The following is a 20,940-nucleotide window of genomic DNA, read 5'->3' on the forward strand; positions in this document are numbered from 1 at the left end:
CCCCCCAGCCCACCGAGCTCAGCCCCAATTCACCAGGCCCAGGCTCACTCCACCAGGATGGCATTTTTCCTTTCTTCTTACCTGTGGGGATGTTTGCCCTAGAAAATTTGGTTCTGTACAATTCAACAAAGATCTCTGCGGATGCCCAGCCTTATGCTCGATTTAGGTGAAGGGAAAAGAATTACCACAGAAATCAAATCAGAAGTCACAGCTCTACTATTATGAGAGCTCACAGTACAGCTTGGCACCATCCTGCCTGATTTGACCCTAGGAGTAACCTCTGTGGCCCGAATTATTGTTCCTGCCTCACTGAGGGAACACAAGGCGAAAAAAAAAAAAAAGGACAAATTAGTCGCAAATCCCAATCTAGATTTAGGAAAGTGAAGCAATTGGTCCATAACCCCCAAACTAGCCTAGGCTTGAGTCCTGACAAGAATATGCAAAGTATTAACTTTTCTCTAGGAAAAACAAAACTAAACAAAAACCCATAAAAGCCTCTCTAAAAGCAAAACAAAGCAAATCCCTAATGTGTTAACCTTAGTGAAAAAATGCACTGTGACGGGCAGAAGGAGTATTTGAGTTTCAAACATGAAAATGTAATTTTTAAAGCACTGCTTTGTCGGATGTGAAAAGGGCACCCTGGTCTTGAGCCCTTGAGGCCAAACCTGAAATTTTCACAGAAGACGGGACTCCAGCCAAGTCCTGTATTGTCTCTGGCTGGAGCAGCCCAGCACCAGGACCCGGAGCCAAACACACACACCATAACCAGGTTAGCTCCAGCTGCCTGCAAAGCCTCCATCCCTGTCTCCAGTCACCCTCATTTTCCAGATGGGCAACAGACAACAGATAGAATTAAGGCCAAGTTTTGGGGGAGCATGCGGATGTGTGGTCATGACACCTTGGTGGAGGGGTGTGAAAGCAGTGCTGCAGCAGGCAGAGGGAATAGGGTGCTGCCTTTAAATGCATCCAACCTCTCCATCCTCATGGCACCTCTGGTCCAGAAGGCCTCCAAAATCTTAACATGGTCAGGTCTCAGCCCCAATTCGGTTCCCCACCTGCCATGCACTCCTGCTCTATGCTGGAGCGACCTGCGAGCAGCCCCCCATCCCCCAGAATGCCTCCCACTCCAACCCCCAAAGCTTCTCCAGGGCTCCCATGGGGCAGAGTGGAGGGGGGAATGAGCTCCCCACCTGGCAGCAGCAAACACCACCCCAGCCCTAGCCTGGTGCACTGGTCCCTGGAGCACCACAGCCACGTGGGTCCTCACTGAGCCCAAGGCTGCAGAAGCTGCCTGGGCATGTGGACAAGGGTGGCACCTCAGAACTCACCTTTTCCCCATTGTATCCGCAGATGCTATTATTGAAAGGTATCGATTTCAAAATTTACCTGGAAAAAGAATCCAGCCTTCTAGTTTAGGCCAATTTGTTAGTGGAGCTCTCATCTGTTTTATCGTTTAATCCCCTCCCCCGTTTCTTAAATAAAAGCATTTAATACTGGAAAATAAAACAAAACATGTAGCTTTTAAGGACTGCTGTCTCATCTGGGCCTCTGCCCTAAAGGGGAGGGGGGCTCTATCAAATACTGATAGGAAACACAATTACTTTTAAGCTACTCTGATGTTAAAATAAAAAGCTAACCAGGAAACTATTGATGAAAGGGTAAAAGACACACCTTACTGTTAATGCTACTAGAGGGATCATACCTTACTGGGATTGAATTTTTGTTCTGTCATTTATTCTAACTCCTTTTATGCATTCATCTTTCTGGATCAGATGGTGAATCTGCAAAGTTTTCTCTCCTAATCCTCTACCCTCCCCTGTTTCCAGGCCCCTAACTTTCTGTGTATTTGTAACTGTCCCTACTAAGAACACAGAGGGAAATGTTTGAATTAGAAACCTAATCCCACAATCTTTATTTCCATGTGCTTTTTTTTTTTAATTTTAAGAAAATATTCTTTTGTGTCCAGGTTTGTAAGAAATGACTTAAAAGCTTCGCCTTTTTATATTCGATTATCTGGTAGTACCCCTTGCATCTGCAAACAATATGGTCCTGGTTTTACATATGCAAACAAGTCCTGACTCCAAAAGTAAACAAAGGATGAGTTTCTGAGAAAAGACGAAGACTTGGGGAGCATTCCCTCCTGAAGTGTGGAGGAGGAAGAAGAGGAGGGGGACTTGAAGTTTTGAGGGAAGAATGGCAAGAACAGAGGGAAAATTAATCAGGGAAAGTCATGATTTTTAAAATAGCATTACATGGTCAGATGATAAATTTATTAACGAGCTGTTGGAGCGCTAGTCTGGAACATTTCACCAGATTTTCTATCACATCGTCAAATGGCTACATTTTGATGAAATATGAATTAACATACAAAAAAAGATGTAATGATTAATATCTGTAAAATGCTCCAAATAAAGCCACAAAGACATTCTGATCCTTTGACAAAAATTACTACTTTAGGGAATATACCCTTAAGGAAATAAATCAACAGAAGCAAAAAAAAAAAAAAAAAAAGATATTCATGAGGAAGTTGTGCCTCCTCAAAACAGTGGGAGGGACTGTGAGTCCCTTGAAACTGTCATATCTTCATGAAATAGTGTTATGAAGACCATATAGCAACAAGGAACAATATTTATGGTACAATAAATAAAATGTCTACATCAGTGTAAAAATTCAGGCTTGGGGTGGCAGCAACTAGCAAATACCACTCGCTTTGGTATTGGAATTATGGTAATTTACTTCTTTAGAAGTTCTTTCTGTAGTTGTAATACCATCTTCTCAGTGAAAATAATAAAATAAAATAAAATAAATAAAATCTTGGAAGTAGAAGAAGAGCCTAAATGAAGCCCTGAAATCTCCCTGTTGAGGACAATTTTTGAATGATGGACAGATGACTCTGATTCCTCAGGAAGATCCAATTCCAGTATCAACTCTGCTAATGTGCAACACAGACCTTAACTGCACTGCATATGTTCAGAAAGTTAAGTAGAGGCATCAAAAATATTAAATGGCCTAAACTGAAATTCTAGAGATGAAAACTATTATGGCTAAGATGCAAACAACAGCAACAAGGTGTAAGGGATTAATGGCAGATTAGACATTGCAGAAGAAAAGATTAATGAACTGGAAGTTAGCAATAGAAACTATCCAAAATGAACACACAGGGAAATAATTTAAAAGAAAGAATAAGCCCTAGCTTGGCTCAGTGATTACAGTGTCAGCCTATGGACTGAAAGGTGCTGGGTTCGATTCTGGTCAAGGACACATGCCAGGGTTGTGGGCTCAATCCCCAGTGTGGGGCATCCAGGAGGCAGCCAATCAATGATTCTCTCTCATCATTGGCGTTTCTATCTCTCTTTCCCTCTTCCTTCCTCTCTGAAATCAATTTAAAAAAAAATTTTTTTTTTAAAGAAAGAATAACATCAGTAAACTTGGGATTTCAAGTGTCCTAATTGTATACAGGTGATTACAGTCCTCAAAGAACAGAAAAATAATATTTAAAGTAGTAATGGCCAAAATAACTTTCAAAACTTGAAAAATATAAACCCACAGATCCAAGAATCTCAATGAAACTCAAGCACAAAAACATGAAGAAAACTACCTCAAGGCATATCATGAATTAAACTGCCTAAAACCAGTGATAAAAGCAGGCAGAGAAAAAAGACATATGGACAATTGAACTCTATACATTGCTGGTGGGGATGTAAAATGATACAATGGCTTTGAACAACAGTTTTGAAGTTTCTTATAAAGTTAGTCATATACCTATCAGATGATCAGTCATTCCATGCCAAGGTATTTATACCCAAGATAAATTAAAGCATATTCCATATGAAGACTTGTACATGAATGTTCATAGCAGCTTTGTTTGTAACAGCCAAAAAGTGGAAACAATTCAAATACCCATTAACAGGTGAATGGAAAAACAAATTGTGGGATATCTTCATAATAATACTTGATAATAAAAAGAATGAACTACTGATATATGCAAAATTATCAAACAAAATGTCAATAATTATATTAAGTGAAGGAAATCAGACCTCTCTCCCCCCCAAAAAAGAATGCATGATTCCATTTATATAAAAATTCTACAAAAATGGAAACTAAGCAATTGTGACAGAAATCAGTAACATCTGGTGGCAGGTGGGGAAGGATGGAAGAGAGAGAATTCAAGGAGGCAGAAGAAACTTTTAAGGGCGATGAAAGTGTTCACTACCCTGATTGTGGAGATGGTCTCACAGGTCAAGACATATCTAATTGTACATTTAAAATATGTCAATTAATTGTATGCCAAATATACTTAAGAAAGCCAAATAACAAAAACCCCAGTCACGGCTCCCACAGGCTTGGCCGGGGTTGTGGAGCTGGTATCCTGGGCTCACCACACTAAGCTTCAGGTTCTGCCTCAGTGCCAGGTAAACCTTGCTACAGTCAGGTGGGTGAGAGCATCCAGCCCTGCCCAAGCATTTGGCAGGAGCTCAGACACTTTTCTCTAAGGAATGTGGGCTTAATCAGGGACTCCCATTGGCACACGGAGTCACTCTGTTCCAAACCACATTGGCAAACATTTCCTTAATGGTCCCGCTCAGTCCCTCAGTATCTTTGTGTGTTTTGAAAGGGTTGGTCTGCAAACAAAATGCAATTCTTCAGAAATCCTTAATTTGTGTTCCCACTCATTATTTTTCAAATACACTTCACTTCCCATCCAACCTGCCTTCTGAGATTTTCCACCCTGGTCTGACAAGGAAATCCCACCATAGAAATAGATGGTTTCCATCATGGCTTTTGACCCATTGAGGAGAGGCCTCAGGCTGCTCCAGTATATGGCTTCCAAGCCTTCTCCACACCATGGCCAGTCTTCTCCAGAGGCCCAGCCACCATGTCTGGCCTGTTTAAATCCCAACACTGAGCCTGGCTGACATGGCTCAGTGGTTGAGCATCAACCTATGAACCAGGAGGTCATAGTTCAATTCCAGGTCAGGGCATATGCCCAGGTTATGGGCTTGATCCCCAGTGGAGGGCGTGCAAGAGGCAGCCGATCAATGATTCTCTTTCATCATTGATGTTTCACTCTCTCTCCCTTCCTCTCTGAAATCAATATATTTTTTAAAAATAATAAATCCCAACACTGAGTTCCACCTGCTTCCCACTGTCACTGCTCTCTTGGTCCTGGCCACAGTGTCTGGGGTTTCCCCTCATGTGTCAAGTCTAATTAGATGGTGTTAGGGGCTGAATCATGTCCCCCCTTAATTCACATGTTAGAGTCCTAACCCCCATCCTTAAGAATGTGACTGTATTTGAAGATTGGGTCTTTAAAGTGGCAATTAAATAAAATGAGGTAATTATTGATATCTAATGTGACTGGTATTCTTATAGGAAGAGGACATTAGGAGTCTGACATGCACAGAGGAAAGGCAATGAGTAGACACAGGGAGAAGACAGCCATCTGCCAGCCAAAAAGAGAGGCCTCAGGAAAAACTAACTCTGCTGACACCTTGATCTTGGCCTTTTAGCCTCCAGAACTGTGAGGAAAGAAATTTGTGTTGTTTAAGCCATTCAGACTATGGTACTTTGTTAAGGCAGCCGTAGCAAACTGATTGAGATGGAGTCTCCCAGACACCCTACCCCACCTTCACTTACCTACTTCAGATTTCCCACCTGCCCAAGGGGAATAAAGTGAGAGGAGGTGGAAAGTACCCGGAGGACTGGGATGCTGGGCTGAGTGAGGAGATTTCACCTTATTGGCCTGGGAGGCATTGAGGGTTGATGAGCAAGGGGAGGGAGACCAACTTGAGAATATGAACTCCCTGGGACATGGAGTGGCAGGACTCAGACAGTCAAACAAGTAACTATTTCAAGAAGGGCCCCACCAATGGGACTGAAATAAAGGGGCTAAAAGAAAGCCCATCAGCAGGTCCCGCAGACTGAGTAGTGAGGCATCTCTTTCCCGCTCAGCTCATAAGGCCAAGTCTACAAGGTGGGATCCTCCTTACAGGAGTGGGAAGGAGGAGGAGGAGGAATTGTGCCTGGGGAAGACCCCTAGCACTGAAGGCTAATAGTCCTGGCAGCCATCTGATTGTTAGGATTAGCAAAGTACAGGGCAGGCAAGAAGGGAACTGGCAGCTTCTCCCGGGAAGAGTGCATCACTTAATTCTCAGAGAAATGAAGTGAAGCACCCTTTTTGCAGACGAGGAAGTGGAGGCTTGGAAAAGCCAATTCATTGGAGGCAGGTCCAGACTCAAACCCAATCTTCTAACTCCAGAGCCCACAGTTGGAGAGGCTTTTAGGAGGACTTGGCAGGGACAACTTCTGTGGTTAGGCGATGAGGTCAGGTCTCACCCTTCCCGCTTCCCTCAATGGTTCCTACACAAGCACACACGTACATGCCCCATAACTCCCCCCCACACACACTCATATTCACAAACACACTCATGCACATATGTGCATACGTGTGCACTCACACATATGCACTCACATGTGTGGACACACAATGTACTCACTTGGGTGTGTGCACATGCATGCTGACATGTATGCATAATTGATCTCACACGTATACACTCTAATACACACACTCTAATCCCATTGCCATGTGACCTTGTCCTTCATTTGCACCACCACCTGGGTCTGGAAACAAGATGCTGTAGATGCTAACAGCCCATACATCACACAAAAAGGCGTAGTTAAATAAATGGACAGACTTTGCTTTTTTTATGTGATGATCCTCCTCGGAGGCCCAAAGTTGAGTATATTTTATGTAAACTGTCTTCTAAAACACAAGAACACATTCTAATTGCTTTATGATTTGTTTCACAATTCAAAGTTGGAAGCGAATTCAGTTTTAGAAGTTGACATTACCCATTTGAAAGCACTCCTCCCTACCCCCCCAAATTTTGTGGCTACATCAGAAATTAAAATTTTCTCATTTACCAGTGTGAACTGAAACAGATGTGTGTGAGGCCTCTGGTTCACCAGGTTACTCACAAGCATTTGAGGAAGTTTGTACTACATTGAGTAATCACAAAAATGTACAAACCTATTAATCAAAGCGAATTTACTAGGTGTTTGAAGCTCTTTCGCAATGAAAAAGCCATATACTAATTTTCAAGAATAATTACATTTTTAGCTTGGTTGTAAATGTGAAATTTTGCTCAAATGAAAGTAAGAAAAAATGGGGTTATGAAGCTGATTTGATCTTTGCTTTTTTTCAACAAGACACATTTCCCCATCATTGACTCGGAAACAGGACACATGTTCACACCTTTTCTACTTCTGCATGGCCTTAATAGGCTGGCAGAATCCCAGTGCTAAAAGGATCTTAAGGTCAGCCATGTAACCACGGGGCTTCCTCCCCAATTAGACACAGACATTCCTTCTGGGCTTAGACAAAGAAAGCATTCTAATAAGAACAGCCATTTTCAGGACTTGTATGATGCGCTGAAGCACTTCGGGCATATCAACGGGGTTAATCCCCACAGAAACCTAAGGGCAAGGATGATAATCCCCATTTAACAGATGGGCAAACTGAAGTTTGGAAAACCAGCCATTTACCGAAAGTCACACAGCTGGGAAATGGTAGGGATGAGAGGTGAACCCAGGTCTGCTTAAAGCTAGTCTTGCCCTCCACCCTACGGGTCTGCCACCTACGGAGGATGTCCACAGACAGAAAGAAGCTGCTGCTACTGCTTCCCTTTTTGGGGGTTGGAGGGGTGGGGTGGCATCTGGCAGGGCGACTGTAGAAAGGGAGGGGGACTAGGAGTCAGGTTACCCAGATTCAGGCATATGCTGCCACCTGAGGCCAGTCATTGTCCCACTCTGGGAAGGGAAGGCCACCTCACGGGGGTGGGGGGCTGGGCTGGGGCTGTTATGTAACAGGGAAATGTATGTGAACCCTTTTGCCCAGGGCAGGCACAAGGGAGGGACCTCATCGTTCCCCCTAATCCTCTAGGAGTGCACTGCCGTGCCTTTCTTTAAAACGACATCTGCAAACTTATTTTTTCTTCCAATCGTTCGTGCTTACTCCTAAAATATGTTTCCGGATATGATGAAGGGATGTCTTCTGAGTGCCTTTGTCAACAATTAAAGATTAATCCCTATCCTACACATGGAGAAAATCGAACCGAGAGAGCTGGAGGGTGTGTGTGGCCTCCGGAGAACGTCCCCTAACTGAGTTACATTTGTTCACAGAATTGGATGTCACAGCGGGGACCCAGCGCAGTGCTCAGCACTGCCAAATGCTGCTCAGAAAAGGGTTCTGCACCACACCAGCAAAGGAGACTAATTCTGAGACATCTTCAGAGTTTCCCCAAATCTTATTTTAAGGCTTTTTTGGTTATCAAACACTTTCTGCTTTAACAACAACAAATCCACCTGAAACAAAATTTCAACCAAAAGATGGATTGAATCTACTTTGCTCAGCATAGAGCTTGAAGCATAACTTCACAATGGCGTGACAGTTTCAGACTATGCCAGGAAGATAAACATGTATGTCACAGACAAGCTTAGATGTTCCAAAATCGAAACAAAAACCTGGCCCTAACCGGTATGGCTCAGTGGATAGAGTGTCAGCCTGGGGACTGAAGGGTCCCAGGTTCGATTCCAGTCAAGGGCATGTACCTTGGTTGCGGGCACATCCCCAATAGGGGATGTGTAGGAGGCAGCTGATTGATGTTTCTCTCTCATCGATTTTTCTAACTCTCTATTCCTCTCCCTTCCTCTCTGTAAAAACATCAATAAAATATATTTAAAAAAAAACAAACCTGAAGATATTCCTCTATGGGCAGTTACTCTTTGTCCTAAAGAATAACAGAAGAGACTTTGCCCACAAAACCATTGGCTGTCCCGTTATCTATGCCCACAGAAATGTGGAGGGAGCCTAGATGCTGTGTTGATAGAGGATGCAGATCCCATGGATGGGATCCTCTACAGTCATGAAACATGACCATAAAGATTGTGCAGCATCTGCAACAATGTTTTGTTTTGTTTATTGATTCCAGAGAAAGAAAAGGAGAAGGAAAGAGACAGAGAACTATCCATTGGCTGCCTGCGGCACACCCCGACCCAGGCATGTGCCTGCTGCATGCCCCGACCCAGGCATGTGTCCTACCTGGAACTGAACAGCAACCTCCTGGTGCATGGGGATGACGCTCAACCAACTGAGTCGAGTCACATTGTCTGGGCCTGCAACAACGTTTTTGTTTGGTTTTGGTTTTGGTTTGTTAATCCTCATGAAGGATATTTTTTTCCCATTGCTTTTCAGAGAGAGTGAAAGTGAGGGTGGGAGAAGAGAGAGAGAGAGAGAGAGAGAGAGAGAGAGACATTGATGTGAGATTGCACATTAATTGGTTGCCTCCTGCACGCTCTCTGACCGGGGGTGGGGAGCAAAATTGCAACCCAGGTACATGCCCTTGACCGGGAATCGAACCCTTTGGTGCACTGGCTGGTGCTACCACTGTTCAGGGCTGCAGCAATTTTGTTGTTGTTAGCTTGAAATATATACAAGCAAGGGATAAATGGTGTATGCTCTGCGATAATAATTAGTTAAGTGTAAATCTGTCTTTGGATAAGAATTGAAATGGATGCTGCCAAAAGTTAAATAGTCCTTGTTTTAGAGTGGTGTGATTATCAATAACCTAATTGTGTTAAATCAATATTACAGCTTGGTTCTTTTTTTTTTTTTTTTTTTTTTTTTAAAGGAGGATGGGGAAGGGTTGCTGAGTTGGTGTGCTGTTCCCAACACTGGAATTAACATCCTCAGTAAAGGAGGTGGTCACATCTCAGGAGAAGCAGCGCTGGAGAGCTGATGAGCGTGTCCAGGGGCAAAGAGAAAAGAGTCTACACCTGCCCTGCAAAGAGCAGGTTTGAAAGAACTCTCCATCGCCGGCACTGAGCAGTGCCTCCTGGTGGGGTTAGAACTAGAGAAAGGAGAGAAACCTGTAGAAATGTGGTGAGGGGGAGGGCTTCTCTGAAAGTGGAGGATTATATCATCACCAGGGTCCCTGGAAGGAAAAGACAGTGGGTCCCAGTGCTCAGAGCTCACCACCCTCTGCTGCCCAAGAGATACCACCTGGCCTCCCTGCTCTACTCTGAACCACGACTCCTCCGGACAGCCTGAGTCGTGTTCTCACCTCACGTGGAGAGAACCGAGGCTCTGAGGGGCCCACGACCAGCCTGGGCCACACAGCAAGCAGGCAGCCAGTGGCTGCCGAAGACTGAATGCTTGTGTCCCCACACATTCCTATACTGAAACCTAATCCCCAAGGTGATGGTGTGAGGAGGTGGGGATTAGTGCCCTTATTAAAGGGACCTCCTTCTGCCATGTGGGGACACGGTGAGAAGACAGCCCTCTATGAACCAGGAAGTAGGCTCTCACTATAGCATCTGTCTCCAGAATGTGAGAAATAAATGTTTGCTTTTTAACAAACAACTCTGAGAAATAAGTGTTTTGTTGTTTTCTTGCCACCCAGTTATAGCAGCCTGAATGGACTAAGACAGTGGCCTCTGACTCCTTGTCCAAAATGTTTTCTCTTCCAAATTCAGGCCTCCCAAAGCCACCATGACACACAGCTTCAGGCAAGGCTGTGGCAACGCCCAAGCACTCGCATCTCTCTATTCAAGTCACCGGGACTCAGAGTGCCCCAAAGAGTCCTCGACCAGGCCAGAGGAGTGGGGCCTCCTTCCTCATGAGAACACTTCCTGAGAAGCCGATGAAAGTAGGCAGAGGAAGGTGGGCCTTGGACCAGGTGGCCCTGACATGTGACACGTCCACATTGCTGTAGGCTGGACACTGAACTCAAACACAGGGTGCCTGCCCATCCTTCCGTTTCCTCCGTTCTATGGCATCCTGTAAACCCGAGGGAGCCCAGGCCTGGCTCTGTGCGCCCCAGCCATGTCACTGCCTCCATCTCAGACACATTTCTCCCTCTGGACAATAACCTCTGTCTTCCACATTTCATGAGGCTGTCATGGGGAAGTTTCAAAATTTTTAAGTTATTCTGTAACTTATTAAGTTCACATTTTTTAATGTATTATACTCAGAGAGAAATACAGATTTCAATACTGCCTCAGATAAACCCAAATTTATCAATCCTATATAATAAAAGCCTAATATGCAAATTGTCCCCTCAGGTGGTCGTTCAACCAGGAGTTCAGCTGCTCGCTATGACGTGCGCTGACCACCAGGGGGCGGCGCGGAACATGGCGGGCTTCGCCAATGCGGCGCTGGCAGTGGGCATCACTGAAGGCGCTGCCGGCTCCCATGGGCCTGACGACAGCGGGACTCGTGGTGGGATGGTGGAGCAGGTGAGCAGGCGGCACCAGGCCAAGGCAGATGCAAGTGGGGGCCCGATCGCCCCGCAGAGCGCGACCAGCGGCAGCGGTCCCACCCCACCCCCGCTGTAATTATTTTTCTTTCAATGTGCACGAATCCATGCACCAGGCCACTAGTACATATATATGCCGACAGAACAAAAACCGACAACTTACTGCCTGTCTCATTAGATCAAAAATCCTTTACCTGGATTTCAAGACATCAGGTAGGAATTTCTCCAGAATGTGGCTCCAGCTTCTTGCCCAAGCCCCTCTCTCACTATTCCTTGGATGGTCATCTACCAGCCCCGTGTCCTCTCCTCCTTCTAATAACAGCACTCCAAGCTGTCCTCTAGGACCATCCTCCACTCCCAGTCCTTTCAGCACCAGTGAGGTTCATACATGTGACACAGGAACCCCGCCCGCAAGCCTGGCAGATCAGAGGCTGCCCCACTGTCCTCAGTGGCCATATTGACCCTCAGAGTGAACCAGGGGGCTTCTGCCAGGGCTGCTGGGAAAGAGAAACTCTAGCTGCTGGCAGCTGCCCTGCCACTTCCTGGGAGAGTAAGGGCATCTTGAGAAATATGGAGCCAATACAGAGAAACACAAAATCAAGGTGCCTCTAGCGGTGCCCGAGCAGCATTTCCCTGGACTTCTCAGTTACGCAAGCTAATAAATTCCCTTTTTAATTTAAGCCAGTCTGAGCTAGGGATCTGTCACATTGCTATTTGAAGGAACAAGGACCCAAAGGCATCTGGAAAGGCTGACTCTCATGAGATGATATCAGTGAGGGTAAAAGGGACATTCTGCTCTGGGGACCATGACCCTAACTGTACATGCACTGGCAGGGGACTTGGAGGCCATGGTGAGATATGGCCACTGAGAAAGCCAAGGGGCCTATGGATGAGGGGGGTGCAGAGAGGAGCAGGAGCAGAGCTGCCTGCGCACACCTCATGGGTACAGGGCCCCATACATGGTTTCAGGTGCACTGATCTCCTTGTTCCTCAGAGTGACTGGGCCAGTTGCCTCCAGCCCAAGCAGTCTCTTCCACTTGCTGCAGCCTGATGAATAAGTATTATCGTCCCCCTGTCTGACGTGGGGAAAGTTGGAAAGCCGGGCTTTAGAGTGCCATTCCCAGCGTGGAGGCCACTCCAGCTAGTCACTATGGGATCAGAACAGCATCTGCTTAAGGGTTAAAGACCATAAACTGCAACGCATGAGATTGGACCAGAGAGAATCCCAAGCACAGCAACCTTGCCTTTGACTATGGCCAGAGGCAGAGTTGGAGAGTGGACCCTGAGGGGAACAGAAATTGTTTGGCTGAAGAGTGTTCCCAGAGCATGGAGCTTGGGAAACACTGCAGTGGAAGGGGGTTTGGTTATGAAAATTGTGGCAGGTCAATGGATACTGCTCCGTCCTCCTCTGGGGTAACAACACTTACTGGCATTCACCGGACCCCTAGCCATTCTCAGTCTTCTTTTCTCAAAAAGCCACAACATGCCCAGCCTCAGGGGATGAATCAAGATTGGCCAGCTCCATCACCCTTGCCAGTGACAGGATAATGGTGATCATGGGCCCTGGCTCTGGTTATAAGGGAAGTCTGCTGGCTATGAGGGAAGTCTGCCAAGAGGTGCTGGGAATCTCCCCTCTGACTCAAATAATAGAGAAAGCCAATCAAGAAGATGACTCTTTTTCCTGCCTCCTTCCCTTCTACCTTGGCTACTCTTGTGTGAAGACTCATGCTTAGAATTGCAGCACCCATCGTGGTCAGGTCACTAAACTAACCCACAACCTTCTGAATGACTTCCAGGCTTCTCTGGTTCTGCAAGCTAATTCAATGATTGTATTGCTTAAGGGACCACACTCAGGTATTGTTACTCATCATCAAAAGCACACTTACTGACCAACACTTTCTTCCATGTTATCTTCTTTGCTTGTCACTACCCAGACAGTTGTGACCAGCATATTGGGAAGAGGAAGTTGAGACTTAGAAAGTTGAAGACGTTAGATGACAGAGTGAGTGATATGATGGGACTGAAACCCTTCTCTGCCTGCCGGTATACATTCATTCAGTTCAGGTTCCCCAGGTTCAGGAGCAATGCCGCCAATACGTAGGATTTGAAGATGGTGGCCTGGTAAACGCCTGTACTTGCCGCCTCCCACAACCACATCAAAATTACAAGTAAAATACAGAACAACCATCATCCAGAACAGCTGGAAAGCTGGCTGAATGGAAGTCCTACAACTAGACAAGTAAAGAAGAAAGCACACTGAGACTGGTAGGATGTGTGGAGGTGCGAAACGGGCTGGTCTGGCACCTACGTGTGCTGCCTTTTTAATCGGGAAGGAGACTGTCTCTGCAGAGGCCTCCTGGAGTAGCAAGGTGTCCCAACCCCACACCAGACCCCCAGCCCAGGGTCCCAGAGCTGGGAAAAGAAGTCCCTATGGGAAGTAAGAACTACGGGCTGTAAAAACCACTGCGGATCGGGGCTCAGGGACACAGAGGCTGCTGGAGACCCAGCTGTTCCTCTTAAAGGCCAGCATCATGAACTGAACTTACAAGGTCCTACTTCCTCTGAGCCCCAGCACCAGGGCGAGGCTCTGGGGAACACACACACATACGAGGAGGAACTGGATTATCAGGCATCGGGGCAGGAACTCAGGAGCGACTTTCTCCCAGGCGGAAGTGCTCTCAGGGATCATTGTTCCTGTGCTAGGACCTCCCCAGTGGCAGGACTGACTGGCAGCCATTTCTGTTTGCTCTGCCCTAGTGATTCCCGAAGAGCCACCTCATCTAATTTACAAACCCACCCAAGCTGTGTGCAGCAGCTTTCGCATATGAATGGCCTGTCCTTGTTCAGGCTAATATCTCTCAAACAAGCTGCAGCTGGGTCAGGGAGCCCCAAACCTATCAATAAAAGGCCCAAGACCCTGCACCAGCACCAGCCTGCCTTGCTTCATAGCTGGACCTCACCTGGGCACTTCCAAACCCGATGAAGAGGAAGAATCTGCAGATCTCTCTGTAGCTCCTGCTGGGTGGCCCCAGGCACAGGCTGACTTTGCAGCTTCCTGGAGACCCAAGAGCCAGTGTACCCAGTGGTCAGTATCAGACCATACCAGATTACAACTCTTCACATCCGTAAGTGACACACTCAAGGGGCAGACTCAGTGAGCACTAAAGCCCCACTGAAGCAAGTCCTGCTCCATAGGGGTGTCTTCTGCATAGAAGCTCTCTCACTGTAGTCCAGCTGGTCCTCACAGTCAATTGGCCTGGAGGTCAATTCCTCCCAGTGACACCAACAGCAATCAAGGCTCAACTACAAGACTGTGCACACAGCCCACAAAGGGGTGCACCTAGAGTGTCCACCTCAGGTGATTGGGGAGACTGAGCCACTGGGCCCTATAGGACACCTACTACACAAGGCCACTCTACCAACTCAAGGAGACACAGTAGCTCTACCTAATACATAGAAACAAACACAGGGAAGCAGCCAAAATGCAGAGACAAATAAACATGTCACAAATGAAAGAAATGGAAGAAAGCAAACTACTGGATATAGAGTTCAAAACCACAGTTATAAGTTTACTCAAGAATCTTCTAGAAACCTCCAAAAAAATGGAAAAGGACCAGTCAGAAATTAAGCATACACTGACTAAAATAAAGAATAATATACAGGGATTCAACAGTAGAGTAGAGGATTCTGAGAATCAAATCAACGATTTGAAATATCAAGAAGCAAAACACATCCAACCAGAAGAGCAAAATGAAAAAAAGAACCCAAAAATATGAAGATAGTGTAAGGAGCCTCTGGGACAACTTCAAGTGTACCAACATCTGAATTATGGGGGTGCCAGAAGAAGAGAGAGAGCAAGATACCGAAAACCTATTTCAAGAAATAATGACAGAAAACTTCCCCTACCTGATGAAAGAAATAGACTTACAAATCCAGGAAGCACAGAGAGTCCCAAACAAGAAGAACCCAAGAGAACCATACCAAGACACATCATAATTAAAATGCCATGGGCTAAAGACAAAGAGAGAATCTTAAAAGCAACAAGAGAAAAGAAGTTAGTTACCTACAAGGGAGCACCCATACAATTGTCAGCTGATTTCTCAATAGGAATTATGCAGGCCAGAAGGGAGTGGCAAGAAATATTCAAAGTGAGGAATAGCAAGGACCTACAACCAAGATTACTCTACTCAGCAAAGCTATTATTTAGAATTGAAGGTCAGATAAAGAGCTTCACAGACAAGAAAAAGCTAAAGGAGTTCATCACCACCAAACCAGTATTATATGAAATGTTGAAGGGTATTCTTTAAGAAGAGGAAGAAAAAATAAAAAATACGAACAACAAAATGGCAACAAATACATACCTATCAACAATTGAATCTAAAAATCAAAATAAACAAGAAATCTAATGAACAGAATAAACTGATGAATAAAATAGAATCAGAGGCATGGAGATAGAGCAAACTGACGATTCTCAGAGGGAAGTGGAGTAGGGGACGCGGTAAGAGATTAAACAAAGATCTTATATGCATATATGCATTACCTATGGACACCGACAGTAGGATGGCCAAGGCCTGGGGCAGGGCTGGGAACTGGGTGGAGGGGGGGAGGAGGGGATAAAAGAGGGACATCTGTAATACTCTTAACAATAAAGATTTTTTAAAAAGCCAATATGTAAAAGTCCAATTTAACAATTAAAAAATGTTTGTGAAAGGAATACCCTGACAGTTGGCTCAATCTAATCATGCTGCTATTATTATGAAGCTCTTCCAAACTGCCCCACACCCCCCCCCCCCAAAAAAAAAAAAAGAGCAGAGAAAGTGAGTGTGCCAGGAAGTATTGGACAGAAACTTTTTTGGTTTGGGAGCCAGGAAATGTCAAGGGGACAAATGTAGTTACCCATCTCTAGCCACGGGACTGAAAACTGAGCCTCTTTATTAAAATGTACACCACAGAGCGGTCCTGACACGTGACAGACTGCCAAGTGACTGACAGAGACTGAAAAAGCCGCAGTTGATTCTGGGTTTTATGGTAACAACTAATATATCTAGTTGATGGTAGGGAAGGAAAGTGCTTGAATTTTACCCTTGGTCTCTGGGTTTTTCTTGTTTTCTGAACTGACTGGTCTGGACAATGGAAGACCAAGAGCCAACAATAAGTCCACTGTAAGCTGGAAATGACTTCTGAATACAACTTAATGTTTCTTTCATTCTTGAATTAAACTTTTTACGGTAGTAAAATTCAAGCTTTTGTAATATTGTAACTATAGGTGTAACTATTGGGGGTTGGTTACTTAGGCAGCCTATTTAAAACACCTTAAAAACATATATCAGATGCTTATTTTGCATTTATATTTTTGGATCATACTAAAGATACTATTGTTAATGATTCTCGCTCAAAAATCCTGTTTTTATGTACTGAAAACCATTTCTCTTATTTTGTAGCATGGAAGGATAATCACCAGTTAACATGAATATTCCCTTATTGTAGCTTCTGGATCTACATTGTCAGGCACGTCAGCCAGTCCCAAATAAGTTATTTCATAGTTCTGTTCCCAAGGGAACAAACACAGTGGGCCCCATATTAACAGTGGCTTTTGTTGGTTTATTTAAAATAAACTTTTTCTGACTTTAAAGTGGCGTGTGGTTGGTAAGGATTTCTCTTCTTTAATTTGGATGTGGTTTCTGCCTCCAAAACTCTGAAAACAAACTTGTTGGTAAAAGGACAACCTGCAGGCACTCTCACATACACAACTACTTCAGCTCCAGCTTAAAAGAGGCTTTACTGAAAACAAACTAGAACTGAAAAACATGTTCAAGTACAAATGTTCTTTCCTGAAGCTATTTTCAGTTCATTTGTCTTTTACATCTAATAGTTCAAAAAACATCTTCCCATCTATTTAAAGCCAATTACCAGCTCACCATTATGTGCCTCCCACAGCCCCTTCATCTCTGCTAGGGACTCTCAGGGTTACCAGCCAGGGTGTGCACATTCTCCAGACAGTGACATCTGGGAGAAGAATGGGTAGAAGCAGAAACAGCTTGGCCCTGGGAGACAGATACCTTTCACAGGGGCCACTCAAACAGCCAGAAGCTCAACCCCCAGTGCATTCACACCATGGCATCTCTGATGCTCCACTGGGATGGAAAAACTGGCCAGTTAGTACTCTGAGCACATGCCCCTCAGATACCAAGTTTAGTTAGTTAGTTGTAGGATGTGCTGAGATGTGTACATGCTAATGTCAGAATGCTGAACTGTGCAGCAAATCTGAAGTGGAAATGCCAGGATTCCAAAATATTCCCTTTGCCTTTCTAGGAGAGAGAGAGAGAGAGAGAGAGAGAGAGAGAGAGAGAGAGAGAGAGAGAGAAAGAGAGAGAGAGAGAGAGAGAGAGAGAGAGAGAGAGAGAAAGAGAGAGAGAGAGAGAGAGAGAGAGAGAGAGAGAGAGAGGGAGGGAGGGAGGGAGAGAAAGAGAGAGAGAGAGAGAGAGAGAGAGAGAGAGAGAGAGAGAGAGAGAGAACTTTGGTTTGCTCCGCGCCTCAGGAAGCCACTGCTTTCCCTGCTGACCCTCCAAATTCAGGACTCGAGGATCCATCCACACTCCTCAGAAGTGGCTGCTTTCCCAGACCCCGCCCCCCCCCCCATTAGAATAAACACAATTTGCAAGTTCTTTGCAAAAGGTTCTCCTGGGATTTCTGATTTACTCCATCCGGGCTTGCGGTTTATTTTTATACTCAGAGGGGTCTCCTATCCAAAAGAATAGCCACAGTTCTAGCACTAACAGGTAGAAACTTTACTGACCTTTCATAAATCAGTTCAACACTCTGGTCTCTAGGGATTTGCCAAAAGATAATGGGCTGCAATTATGAAACCATCACCAGGAGTTGCCAAGCAGGACCCTGGAGAGATTTCTCAAGTCTGCAGACACTTTCCAGGAAAAAAGAGAAAATCATTTCATGAAGCAGCAATTTTGCCTAAATCCAAGCAAGAGGAGATGTAATGCTGGCTTAAATTAAAGTGCTAAGAAATAGGTATGGTGAACTAGAAGGTGTGGTGCTGTCTTCTCCCATTCTCCCCAAGGATTCCAAATTCACTCAATGATGGATAGACCGCTGGATACCTTACTTAAAGATCACAGCTCTGTACAGTTCCGGGGGTTGGTAGTAACAGACCTGTCCTTCCTCTCCTCTACCCTGAAACATGTGTTTTTCATGCTACAATTGAAGATACCCCTTTGGGCAGGGCCCTTGGGATCCACCTTTCCCGGAAGGAAGAGGATGGCTCAAACAGGGAGGCAAGCTGGGCTCAGCCAGGGAAGCTCTAGTCAGTCTAGCCTCCCTGGTTCTATGGGGAGAGGCACTGCTGCACAAAAGCTGGGGGAGGGCTTTGAGAACCCAAATGCAGCAACTGTAATAAAAGTGTCAGAGTCTTATATGCTTTCAAGAAAACTCAGATGTATTTGCATCGCCCAGGTGGCAGCCTGAAATTGGCACCCAGTTTTCTGGCCCAGAATGTTTTTCTTCCCCTCACTCTACCGGTCTCATGTGGGCATCCCTTCAGATCTCGGTGGCACGGAGTGCACAATCAGCTGCAGCAGCTCCAGAGCACAGCATCTCCAGGATGGAGCTGCCTCGAAACAAATTTTTCTGGGGGGTGCAGGGTGCGCAGGCCGGGCTGACCAGATCCCTTTCAAGGTCCCAGCCCTAGGGTCTGTCTGGGGCTTTCCTCCACCGTGGCCGCCTGCCTGCTGGGGTCCCACGCCCCTCCAGGTACACCAGCGTTGGGAAGAGCAGCTGCTAGGAACAGCAGCTGCTGCCAATGATGAGAGTCACCCTCCAGACACTTCCCCTTGAGCCTCTTCATTATGCCGGCACAGATGAGGAGCCCTGCGTCCACTTCAGGCGGGAAGCAACCGGTCAGAGCGCACACACCCGTGGATCCTCTCTCTCCCTCTAACTCGTCCCCAAACGGCCCTTCTAACTCACTTTTCCCAAGGCCGCTAGCACTGGAACGAGACCTTTAGGCTGGAGTAGGGGCAGCAGGACCCCTTCGGGGCCGGCACTTTGCTTTGCCAACCTCAGCTCCTCGCGCAGGCCACCAGGGTGGACTCGCGTGCACAGAACTAGCAGGCAAACCCTCCTCGGGGAGACTGCCACACTGCCCGGGGCTCCCAGGGCACGGACACTCCCCCCAGTCCCATGCACACCCTTCCTGGGATCGCCCCCAATGCTCCTCACCTCGTGCAGCAGGCGCTCCAGGTGCGGCTCCGCCCAGGTAGACAGGGCGCCCGGGACACCCGTGCGCCGCAGCAGCTCCCGCTCCTCCTCGAGCGCTGCCACCCGGCCCTGCAGCGCCGACGCCTGGGCGCCCAGCAGCAGACAGGCGGCCGCTGAGCCCACGGAGAGCAGCAGGCACAGCGCGCTCACAGCCCAGGCTCCCACCGCCATCGCCGGGCGACCCCCGCCGCCGCCAGCCGGACCGCCCTTCCGCGTGTTGCCGCCTTCGCGCTCGCCCGGGCTCATGGCGCGATCTTTGCGTGTGCTGTCCGAGGGGGCGGTGCAGAGTTGGGGTTGAAGACTGAGCGCGCCGGGAGCAGGCAGAGAACCCGAGGCACGAGGTCGGCCCGGCGCAGGGGTTGGGCTCCAGGCAGCAGCGGATCGCGGCGCACGCCCCCTTACCCTCCTCCAGCAACTCCACAACAGCCACTTTGGGCAGTTTCCTCTATGCAGATAGACTCTGCCAGAAAAGGAGCCGGGACCCACCCAGGGGAGGAGCGGCCCGGTCAGCCCTGCGCGCCAAGGGGGCGGGAGCGGGAAGGGAGCTGGCTCCTCCGAGCCTCCAGCGCGTGCCTGGCGGACCCTGCGTGCAGCACGCACCTCCGCCCTCAGCTGTCTCGGGCGCCAGGCTGCACCCACTTCCGCGCGGGGACCTCTTCGACCCCCCAGTATGAGTTCCCACTGCGATCCCAAGATGTCTGAGATGCGCCCAGAGACTCAGAGCGCCTTCTGCAGCCCACCCCTGGCTGGAGCATTATTCATGCCTGGCGAAAATTCCTCTAAACTTGTGAATTAACCATGCTGACAATTTTTTAAAAACTCAAAACTTCAAACCCTGTGGAAAACGTAGTGAGTTCGTCCTAGATGGCGCCTTAGCGCCGCTTGGTGGCCGAAAGTGATCGCAGCGCGCTCACAGAGACAGGGTCGAGATTGCACCAAGCAGAATCTTAATCTTAGAATCTTAATTTCTCTATATTTATTATGTGCCACGCATGTGGTGCTGGAAACAAACATTGTAAGACCTTGTCCCTGACAAGGCCTTTTAAAAGACTTGTAAGCCCTCCTAGAGAGGGCTTCCATTTGAGAAAAATGGGACTAAAAATGGAAAACATGGAGAAAAAGAACTCCCAACTTTTATTGAGCTGATGGTTTATCTGTAGTAGAAACACAACTTGGCCAAAGCAACAATCAGTATGGACATTTAATCTATACTGTGATTTTGCTGCAAATTTACACCACAAGTTAAATTAGGAAAGCCTGAATGATAAGTGGCCCTAACAGTGTTTTCAAGAAAGAGACGAAAAGCTGGAAGTCAGGTGGGATTCTCTGCTCCCTCAGATTCCTACCAGCCATA

At 46.7% G+C, this 20,940-nt stretch overlaps 1 protein-coding gene across 1 annotated transcript in view; it reads right to left on the reverse strand.

The window, feature by feature from the left end:
- The window catches only part of COL23A1 (collagen type XXIII alpha 1 chain), a 280,949-nt gene extending 260,982 nt beyond the window's left edge, over window positions 1-19,967 (reverse strand). Inside the window, exon 1 of the mRNA XM_080672775.1 lies at window positions 19,548-19,967. Coding sequence (XP_080528901.1) covers window positions 19,548-19,832 — 285 coding nt within the window. The 5' untranslated portion in view covers window positions 19,833-19,967. The remainder of the gene's footprint in view (window positions 1-19,547) is intronic.
- Between the last annotated feature and the right edge of the window lie 973 nt (window positions 19,968-20,940).

The sequence above is a fragment of the Plecotus auritus genome (assembly GCF_963455305.1).
Source record: "Plecotus auritus genome assembly, chromosome: 6".
NCBI classification, from domain to species: Eukaryota; Metazoa; Chordata; class Mammalia; order Chiroptera; family Vespertilionidae; genus Plecotus; species Plecotus auritus.